The sequence below is a fragment of the Pseudonaja textilis genome, chromosome 7 (assembly GCF_049901715.1).
Source record: "Pseudonaja textilis isolate UNSWEBS1 chromosome 7, rPseTex1.2, whole genome shotgun sequence".
NCBI classification, from domain to species: Eukaryota; Metazoa; Chordata; class Lepidosauria; order Squamata; family Elapidae; genus Pseudonaja; species Pseudonaja textilis.
This window is the reverse complement of record NC_141996.1, coordinates 19,307,090-19,318,367: the sequence shown is the minus strand read 5'-3', so window position 1 is coordinate 19,318,367 and position 11,278 is coordinate 19,307,090. Positions and strand designations below refer to the sequence as shown.

Genomic DNA, 11,278 nt, shown 5'->3' with positions numbered 1-11,278 from the left:
AAATCCATCAGAGTAAACTAAGCAAAATGATTGTGTATTTGTTTACATTTGTATGAAAGGAATGTTCTGAGATATGCAGTGCTTGTGTTGTGGTGGTTTATGAAAGATTCAGTATTACTACTTTTTATATAATGCCATTTTTATATTTACATCTATCTGTCATCCTTTTATGTGGTAGGTTCTTCCTCAGGAACTCAGTTTAACTGTTATTTATTTATCATTTGCCTTTTGAAAGCTTCTGCTGGCACAATTTATTATTAAAAAAAATGAATCAAACTCCAAGATGTCTCTTTTGGGTTCTTATGAGCTATGAAATGTTTGAAGATAAACCAGAATTGTGGTCTGTCTTGCTGTAGATAAGTGTGGACTCAGCACAGGGAGTCCTCACTCACTTAACAACCCTAACTGGAACTGGCAACTCTTTGTCACCAAGCAACATGGTCATTAAGTGAAATGCTCTGCTTAGTGGCAGCAGTTCCAGGTAAGCATAAGGTAAAGTTGTCTTAAGTCAAGTATCAAAATGTTGGTCTTAATTATACCTGATCCATTATATTGTGATGTATTTTGATAGATCAAACTAAATCTTCATCTCTATCAAAATGCATACATTTAAGTTTTTTTTTAATACAAATTTTATTAACTATGTTAACAAAAAGAATATTCAAAATGATAATGGAATACTTAAGGTAAGTACTTAAATGTAAGGTAATGGATTTGAATTCCCCCATCCACCTATCTGACCCCCATCTTTTCCCTTTTGGCTGGTCTCCTACCCACTGCTTGTAGCTGCCCACAGCCCTTTCCAATATGCCCTCAGTGAAAGAAGAACCTGGCTGGCACATGAAGAAGGATCTGGCCAGTGCGCGAAAGGAGGTCCCAGCTGGTAGAGTAGTAGCATGCGATGTAGCGGGTGTGGTGACACAGGGCAGGGCTGACAGCTGCTGGCAGCAAGTAGGCAGCCAAAAGTTCATAAATACAGGTGAACCTGAAATTTGGTTCAGATGAATGCAGGGCACACTGCACGAGATGAAACTTTGATGGCCCCTTGTTAAGTCCCTTCGTTCAGCACCATCATAACTTCAAACGGTTGCTGAACAAGTGTTTGTGAAGTGAGAACTACTTGTATAGTTTAATTACAATGAGTCAGAAACCAGGAATGCAGACTGTTCAGGAAAAGCCAGGGCGATGGCAAGAGGTCAGAAGAAGCCATTGAGGTTAAGAATCTAGAAATTGAAGAATGAGAAAAAAGAGCATCAGCAACGATGAGGTGTTAGAACTGTTTCATAATAAATTCAATGCTAAGTCAGGGCTTGCGGCCTGTGGGTGGGATGTGTTACACGCTAGCCACCCCATTTAGTAAAGGAAAAGTCCTAATATATCACATGACGACACCATGATGACATGAGTTAGATACCCCTGTACTAAGTGGAGTATCCACAGTTACAGCCTTACTCTATTTGGGAAGCTTGGGGGCTTTAAATTATTTGTTCTTTTTGCTCTGGTATGTTAGCTGTGACAGGGTGAGAAGTTGGCCAGCTGTAGCTACAATTTGGATATGTCTTCTGTTTCTGAACCTGGACAGAAGAAGGGAAGATGTGCTGCAGCATGGGATGTCCAATAAGATTCCCATGATCTCTGAGACATCATTACTATCACATGTTAAATGGTTCAGTGATGATAAATTGGAGAGAGCAGCCAATGAGTTGTCCATGAGATTAATGTGTTACATTTTTGACAGTGTTAGCAAAATATGGATAAACATTTTGCTTACATAAATATCCCTTTACAGGTTTATTTAAACAGACTAGTAATGACATCAATCGTGGCTTTTTACAAATACTATTTTATAGGTAGTCCTGTTAAGTTGGGTATGTTCCAAGTTAGTTTTAAGAGATGTTGCATTTATATTAGCTGCAGTGAAGTTTGAAAAGAATTTATAACTTCTTCGGGCAAATGGAAAAATGTACAAAAGAAACCTAGAGAATTTTTATTAATAACATTTCAGAATTGAATACGAGTCACAATGTTCTTCTATTAAGAATTTTAGGTATCATTTTAGTTGGAATAAGAAGGCTACTAAAGGTTAAAGCACCTGAAGTCTCTAGAGTTAAATTGGAAAAAAAAATAACATTAACTTTGTATACATTCTATACTGCTAGCATGTTCATGAATCCAGACAATTTGACTTCGATAACAAATCATAGTTTATTTCAGTGCATGGACCCATCAATTTTTTAATTCTAGAATACTTAAAACAGTAACAAGGTAGATTTTTCTCAATTTTGCGACAAATGGGCTTCCTACACTTTTTTTTTTGTGCCTGCACCTCAGTTCTCTAGCTGTTTCATAACATTACCATGAATTGCTGCTGGCTTGGATCCTGTAAGTTTGTGGAGAGAAAATTACTAGTGTCCCTTTTTGTGTGCAGCCCCCCTTCATTCAGGAAGGGCTCTGAATCTCCAGGAATGCTTTTTCAAAGGGCACAGTAGGCTGTGGGGAGGAATGGGTGGGAAAGTTTCCTTCCATAAACATTCTTAAATCATCTTAGAATCCAAGTCATTGTTCTGTACAAAGCAAAACTTGCTTTTAATGAAAACATTTTGAAAAATGCAGTGATATTGGCAGATAATCAAACATGTCATTCCAAACATATTTTTCCCCAAATACAATTTTTTTTGTTGAGATGATAGTAAATTTAGAAAGTCATGTGGCATAAATTACTTTTATTTGTTATCTTCCCAACCAATTTAATTAAACTTGAGCAGGAAACAATATATAAATGTTAGAGGAAAAAGTGCTCTGAATATATTTACCAATGATATTCACATTTCAAACAATTATGTTCCCATTAAAATTATGCCAAATCCCTATGGAATCTCAGGGCTGAATAGATAAAATGTATTTAAAGATATTTAACCAAATTGGCAAAGAACTACAATGCTACGGTGCTGCAGCTCCAGGAACTCTTAGAGCACTGGTAACTAACCTTTTTGGGCTACTGTGCCAAAAATTGCGAGCACGCCAGCACCCAGAATGCAATGCGTGCCCCCCCTCCCCATGCCCCCTGCGCATGCGTGTGCAATCCCCACCCCCACCCCTACATTGCGCCTCACAGCTGATTTTTCGCTGGTTTGAGGCCTTTTGGGGCCTCCCAGAAGCTTGGAAAAAGCCTCTGCAAGGCTTCTCAGGCTGAATTATAGGCCCGTTTCGTCACTCCGATATTTCAGGAAGTGACGAAACGGGCTATAATTTGGGCTGAAAGCCTTTCAGAGGCTTTTCAAAGCTTCTGGGAGGCCCCAAAGGCCTCAAACTAACTGGGGAAAAAATCAATTGTGAGGCGTGGGCATGAGCAGTGAGGTAAGTTTGCCTGTGGCTCACATGCCATCGGTTCGCCATCACGGTCTTAGAGGAAATGGATTATTTAGATATTTACCAGTCTGGCTTCAGATAGACATTTGTCATGGAAATGGTGTTAGTTACCTTGATAGATGATCTGTACCAGGGAAGAGGCAAGAGGAGTATTTGATACTCAATGATCTCTCAGACTTTTGATAATGTTGACTAGGAAATGAGAATGGTTGAGATGACAGACCCTATTCAGTATTGCCTCCAATTCTACTACTTGGGGTGATATCACAAGATGATTTTGGAAGATCTCTCAGTTCCTCAGTATTGCCCTGTTTCTGGATCCAGCAAGGGTCCATTATTTTTAATATCTAATTATTCTGTGGACTGAGAAAGTTCACATATGAGTCTGGAGTCAGGTTCCAACAATACTTTGATTATATTCAGTTGTGCTTCTTTCTCCAATGTCAGGGTTACACATCTCCAAAGGATTGGTATAAGAAAACAAGCAAAAGCTGAATATGGACAAGATTGAATTGTTGCTGATTTCAGAGTCTTAAGTTTAGAGTTCAAGTGATTTGTCTGTTATAGAGTCATACTGTTGCATACGGGAATACATTTACAACTTCAGGTATTGTCTTGGAGAGAGCTGTCATGACCCTGGTGGAGTCTGACTCTGAGGAAGAGGAGGAACAGCCAACAGGGAGTGGTAGTGTAGCTCCAGAGGTGGTGGAAGAGGCTGGGGAAGGGCAGAGGCCGGCTGACAAGTCAGAGGAGGATCCAGGCCCATCTCCTATCCATCCTAGGTCATGCAGGGAGGAGAGGATCAAGGAAAAGCGAGGTCTACTCAAGAGGAGATTACCATGATCTTCCTTGTGGCTTGCAGGTGGGAGCTATGTATATAAGTTTACAACTGCACAGTTAGAATTGCTGAAGTCAATTAGTGTTTACCTTGAAAGAGGTTTATCTTTGCTGGAGTTCTTCCCATGGACTTTTCTCGGTTATTTTCCTGGAGTTTATAATTAGTTATCTTGGCTTGCCTCATCAATGCGGTTTGTTTTGGTTTTCTGTTTGCCTCCTTATTTACTTTTGTGACTAAACTGTGCCTAATAAAACAGTGAAGTTGAAGACTTTACCAGACTTTAATATATGTTTTGGGTTTTCGGTTATTTTGAGAGACTACGGGTTATCACAAGAGCATTGTTGCTGGACAATACCACAGTAACTATAGCAAGGGGGGGGGGCGCAGTTTACCAGAGTAGTGCCCATACTGTACCTTAAGGAGCAAAAAACATAAGTCTTCAAGGGAAGCAAGGGAGTGGAAATTATGTTAAATTGTGTGATTTGAATTCCTGCAGAATTAATGGAAACATGTATACATCCAAACCAGAATGCACTGAGTTTTATAATCAGTCCATTTGTGACTTAAACTTTCCACTTTCCACAAAACCAAATCCCCGTGGGCATTAAACATTGAAGCAATGATGCTTTCCTTTACTCTGGACACAGTATTTGATGATTTTGTTACATTTGGAGATTTAGAAGGCTAATTAATTTGTGTTAGGAACTATGGATGAGATCTATGACAAAATGAGATATACATTATACCTATTATGGTTACAAAGGGCCCCCTAGTGGTAAGGAAAACATGTTTTAAAGTCCTATACAGACATTACTCAGTTTATGAACTTTTGAGTTATGAACTTTCGTTGATACGAACAAGCCTGTCTGCAACTCCAACCAAAAAGGTTCTAGGAGTGGAAGAAAGCAGAAAAATATGTTTCCTGCATGCCACTTATGTAAGTGGCACAGAAACTAACCTTTTCCTGCCTTCCTCTTGTATACTGTTCACAGATCTATGTGTACACTGTAAGATAAGAACTCTATTGTGCATGTTTTTTATGCTTGTTGGACTTGCGGACTTACGAACTCTCAGAACATGGCCCATTTGTAAGAAGAGTACTGTCTGTACTGTATCAATGTTTCTCAATTTGGTGTCTTCCAGGAATGTTGGATAATTCCTTTAATCCATAGCCAGCAAAGCATGCCAGCTAAGGATTATGGGAGCTGAAGTTCCACACATCTGCTGTGAACCAGATAGGGGAAAGCTATGTTATGGCTCAAATTTTTTTATAATATTTATATAAAAAATTTAATTGAATTTAGAGTCAGTGTTCTAGCACCAGGATGGGATACTGAGGGTCCTACCTTGGGTATAAAAGCCAATGGAGTGACCTTGAGTGAGTCACTCTCTCTCAACCGAACCAACCTTGCAGTATTATTGTTGTGCTGAAAATAAGAGGAAGGTATATTAGGTATGTTCGCCATCTTGAGTTATTTATAAAAATAATAAAGGTGGGAGAAAATTAAATAAAATTTAAAACATTAAGCCTTGTTCTTCATTAAAAATTGTTCAGTCAATTTTAAGTGCTATATAATATTATAATAATCTGATGAAATGTCATTACCGTAACACTTTACAGTGATGAGGTGGGGTTCACAACTGCTTTCTACTGATCATAACATAAAATTACAATTTTTTTCACAACTTCTTCATATTTGGTTATTACTGAGCTCTTCACTAAATTCTAGTTACTAAACTCTCCAAATTCTTTTTTTCAAATTAATTTTATCAACATAGATCCCATCAGCATATAGTAAGTTTTTTTAAGCAGCACAGTACTTTGGTTTGCATTTGTTTTTACTAAATTACATTTCTTATATCCATGATGACAGAGCCATTTGTGCTGGCATGTGAGCCGCAGGCAAACTTACCTCACTGCGCATGCCCACGCCTCACAGCTGATTTTTTTCCAGGTTGGTTTGAGGCCTTTTTGGGCCTCCCAGAGGCTTGGAAAAAGCCTCTGCAAGGCTTCTCAGGCCAAATTATAGGCCCATTTTGTCACTTCTTTAATAGCGGAAGTGACGAAATCGGCCTATAATTCGGTCTGAAAAGCCTTGCAGAGGCTTTCCAAGCCTCTGAAGGCAAAACCTCAAACCAGCAAAAAATCAGCTGTGAGTCTGTGGGTAAGGGGATGGGGGTGGGGATTGCGCGCGCATGCGCATAAGGGCCATGGGGAGGGGGGCACACATTGCATTCTGGGTGCTGGCACACGAGTACAGGAGTCCTGGCGCACTCGCAATTTTTGACACAGGAGCTCAAAAAGATTAGCCATCACTATCTAATATCTATGTCACTCTCATTTACATTTGCAAATAAGCCAATTGGAGTTTTTCTCTGTAACTCCTAATAATCTTCTAGTAAATGAAGAACTAATGAAACATGAACTTTTATCTAAATAATAAAATATCTGCCCTATGGACAAGTACAATTTCAGTAGAATAATTTAGCTTTATAAGACTGGTTATTTAAAGTGCTGAGGCACAATCCTTCCAGATTAGAATCATGATGTACACGCAAGGAGAACACTTTGTCTGGGGATACTGCTGTTAATAGTTATTTATGAAATAATTTGTGAAATTATAGTTTTTATATTATTTTCTTAAATAGTATACTACTTTGTGTATTTAGTTTTGAATAACTGTGATATGTGAATCCAGTCACTCTGGTTTATGCCATATCTATATTCAATTATGGTTTATTAATTAATGATCAAATTATGCACCATCATGCCTTCTCCATATATGTCTATCGCTTGTGCTTGCCTTACCATTGGTTTCTGCTACCTGATTCATGCTTGAGAATAGCCGTTAATTTTCCAAAATGAAAATTTGTCGTGCTATGAAACAAAATACTAGCTTCTAACATTTCATTTTCATTTTCAAGAAAGCTCCTGGATCCTACACAGGTTTTTATGACTTCCTTACAGATAAAAGTTATTTGCAGCTGTAATCATTATATTAAAAAGGGAGAAGCAACAACCTTGAAGAAGAGGAAGAATCTCAACTAAGATTATGGCCAGATAAAAGAAATCTGAATCTTTTTCAACACCGCAGTTCAAAAGTTCAAAGTTCTTTCTACCCTGCTTCTTCAAAGTCCAGCTTTTGCTTCTTATATTGTCTCTGATAGAGAATTGCTTGTACAATTCTGATTTTGGAGGTATAGACACATCAGAACATCTGAATATCTTCTCCCAAGATCTTCACAGTTGCTCTCCCAAGTGCTATTCTGTGGTTATGTCGACTGCTTGTTGCTTTATTAGTGATGGTTGATCCTAAAAGGCAGAAGCCCTCTACCGCTGTCTACCACTTTGATATGAATTCTAAGGATGGTTGCTATATCCACTGGCATTAGTTTGCTCTTCTTTATATTTAATTTTATGCCATGTAGGAAGACTGTTTCTTAGCAAACAAAGTTGGAAGTGATGTAAGAAACTGGAAACTGATAGAATTGAAAGATAAAAAAGAATGGACACAGATAAGAGAAAGAAACCTCAGGGTCTGATATCAATGCACAACATATTTTATTGTGTATATGATCTAGAAGACAGAGCAAGTTCAGAAAGAACATTAAGACCAAACCAACCAAATATTTTAATATAGGTGTAACATAGGAACTGGGTCAGGAACTGTAATCCTCCCCACCCAAAGAAGAGTGATTTCCAACTGATTCTTTGAACTGGCTCAGGATCAGCTCTGAGCCTCTGCTCTTCCATGACATTATTGGTAATATCTAATAGATACAATCTTTTTTTTCATAGCTCTTTACTGGCTTATCTGAGATTGCAGCAAAACTCTTTTCTCCTTTTGCATTGCTGAAGCTTGTGGTGGTTCTGGCCCTAATACCATGTGTAAGTATTTAACTTGTATATCTCTTCTTTTCCACTCCAGTCACAATGTGCAGCCATGATGAAAAGCAGTGGGAAAAGTAAATGGTTGCAAAATGAATTGAAAATATTAAGAGGGAATCTGGGAGGTAGGTGACAAGGGAAATATTACAATGACTTTTTTGCATTCCCCTATTGGTCAACTAAAAGTGGGTACTGGGTGACTCAGTATTCTGCAGAATTTTGAGCATTTTGAGAATGAAAGAAGTGAAGATGAATGAAGATGGACGAAGATGGACTTGAGTTGAAAGCTCCTGAAAGAAAAACCAATACTGTTTACATAATTTAATCATAATGAATCAAGAATGCTGCAACTGCACTCTAATGCTTAGATCTTTGGTCTAGATGAGATCATATTCAGAATATGCTAGTCATTATGCAGATGAATGAGTTGAATGAATTCCAAAGGAAAATATTCTGGTACAGATTAGAAGGATTGAGAGTCTTCCCATAGTAAAATAAGCCTCCTGACCCCCATGCTAAATCGTTTGTTATTAAAACCAAGGAATAGATGGATACCATATCTCTATCCCAAAGAGATTAATTTATAGAAAAGGACAGAAGAAATTAAACAATGAGCATACTATAAATACAGCTAACATCTGATACACAGCAGTGATATGAATTCTTTCATAATAGCATTGTGGTTTTAAGTAACTCTGCTTACCTGAGCCTTTGTGTCTTGGGAAATAATTTATTCTAATATATGCCTTGCCAGCTAAGAAAGGATTGATATTTACTTACAGTACTTGTTTCATTTTGTTTTCAATATTGCCTTGATGTTTCAGGATCGTGCTATTGAAGTACTGAAAAGTACCAGATGAAATATATTTGATAGACAAGCAAGATATACTCTAAGGAACTCCACACTGAATTGCAACATTTAAGCTGATTATGTGATATTATCATGCATTACATGTTCTTGCACAATTTTTACTGTACTGAATTATTTAACAGAACAGAAGGCCATCATAATGGAGATACATATGGTTGGTTCCATGCTTAATTTTAGACACATAATTATATAAATTCCATTATATATTATGTAAAGTTCAATCACTTTTCTGATGTCTCTCAAAATTTCTACAAATAAGGAACTGGGAAGGAGTAACAAGTATTGGCTTAGGTATGCGTTGTGTTTCTTGGGAGAATCTACCCTTTTTAAAACAAAAAACAAAACCCAAATGCCACAAATCCCGTAGATAGATTAGCTTCCAACTTGCTTGGAGAACAAATCCTTTGACCTGAATGATCCTCCCTCGAATCCTTTATGGCTGGGAATGGATTGGAGTTATTTGGAACTGAGAATGGAAAGAATCAGTCCCAGATCCACCGGCGTTTCTCTCAGTTTGGCTGGCAAAGAGCTTAAAACTTGAGTAATTAGGACCTGGTGGATGTTGGTCTTCTCGTCGAGGGGGCGTTTAGGCTTCCAAGCCGTCATCTCTTCAGCCCCCATTGGCTTCAGGACTGCGAGGGGATAGGAAAGGGTCGGGCCACATGCCCGCATCCCCCCTTCTCCTCCCGGACCTGACGGAACTGCTCTCTCGCCATTTTCCCGCCGCGAAGCCATTTCAGGAGGACGATTTGCTGCTTCCGCCACCCCCGCAGCCGGCGGGGAGCACCTCACGACGGCTCTGCGGGGCCGGCACGACCTCCCCACTCCAGAGCTCCCTCCCGACCCTTCTGACCCTCCGGGATCGCGGATTGGCTGGTGGGCCGCCTCGTCCCAGAATGCATTGCATGGCGCGTCATTGAACAGAGACCATGATGGCGGCGGCCGCGGCGGCGGGGGGAGCCTCCGAGGTGATCGCTCAGCTGGAGAGCGCGGCCAAAGTGCTGATGGTGAGGGAGCCGCGCGTCTCGCCGGGTCGGCAGATCCGCCGGGGGCGGAGCGGATGATGGGGTGGAATAAGCCGGGTTCTGTCCTTAGGGGAAGCTCCGTGAGTGCCCCTTCCCCGAGGATGGCTCTCTTTGGACTCCTCTAGGGAAGCATCCTCGGATAACCCCGGGAGGTGGCATCGCCTTTCGTGCCCTAGAAACTTTTGCAACAGGACTGGTCTTGCTCTCTCCCAGTCCTTCTTGTTTGAAACTGCAGCCTCCCCGTGCATCTTTCTTCCCAGCTTTATAAGCCTCTTGGATCCCAGGCGGGCAAAGACGGGCAGAATCACGTTGCTGCCCACCCTTCGCTTTTGTCCCTGTCGCTGCCCATAACCTCTTTAATGTTGTGTGAGGCTTGGATTCCATTCATTGATATAATCATATCCCAATATAATTCTTGCCCTTTTTACTTCGACATCCACGTGCTCAAATCTAATCAGGAGTGGTTTCCCTCACTTCCCAGTTTCTATCCTGGTTCTCTCCCCTCCTTCCCTTTTAATACCATTTTTCATGTCTCCTGAAAAGAATGTTTTAATATAAGCCTCTAATGCAGTCCCATTTTACCAATACTGCATATAGCGTATTGCCTTTTTCCTCCCCTCCCCTCTTATATTACACTGCGTACCGAAATGGCTGTTCAGTTTGCTTTTTGTGTTTCTCAAGGGTGGATGGAAATGTAAAACAACCAAGTTTCAGTAGCAGAACCTTTTCTTTTGTGAAGGTGTTCTGCAAGGCTAGAAACTCATGCTCCAAAATGCTACTTGTGGCTAAGCTAAAATAACTTTGCATTTGTTCTCTCTCAGTGAATTAAATATATTAAAACAGGAAAAATCCAAAACCGTTCTCAAAGAGCGAAGAATGCTTGCCTATAATCAGTAATCTTCTAGATTAGCAGCCTTGGCTGTACCAATGTATAGAATGTGTAGACTTATTGAGTAATGCATCATAATTTGTTCTACTTCCCAGGCAGCAAATAGTGAACATTTTGTATAAGTCCATTCAAAAAAGAAGCAAGCTACAATCAGGATAGTTTTATCTAGATTTGTTACATTGGCTTTCTTTTTTTTTGAGTTCAGAATGATGCCTTATATATTTTATTTTCCCCTTCTTAACAGTCCTTTGGTGTGATAGGGTATCAGAGTGCTTTTTGAAAATATCAGGCAGACATGATATAAACAAATTAAGAATCCAGGTGGATTTGAAATAAGATTTTGAAATTAATTATAAGAATCTTCCTTGTGGGAAAATGCTGTTGTTTTGAATTCTTA

The 11,278-nt window shown here is 39.5% G+C and overlaps 1 protein-coding gene and 1 long non-coding RNA gene across 2 annotated transcripts in view; one reads left to right on the top strand and one right to left on the bottom strand.

Moving 5' to 3' along the window:
• Window positions 1-7,752: 7,752 nt before the first annotated feature.
• LOC148125253 (uncharacterized) lies at window positions 7,753-9,804 on the bottom strand. The gene is made up of 2 exons (XR_015744272.1): window positions 8,877-9,804; window positions 7,753-8,386 (listed from the first exon to the last, which is right to left on the bottom strand). It is a non-coding gene; the product is annotated as an uncharacterized LOC148125253 (long non-coding RNA).
• The window catches only part of XPO4 (exportin 4), a 78,743-nt gene continuing 77,252 nt past the window's right edge, over window positions 9,788-11,278 (top strand). The window contains exon 1 of the mRNA XM_026708951.2: window positions 9,788-9,974. Coding sequence (XP_026564736.1) covers window positions 9,897-9,974 — 78 coding nt within the window. The 5' untranslated portion in view covers window positions 9,788-9,896. The remainder of the gene's footprint in view (window positions 9,975-11,278) is intronic.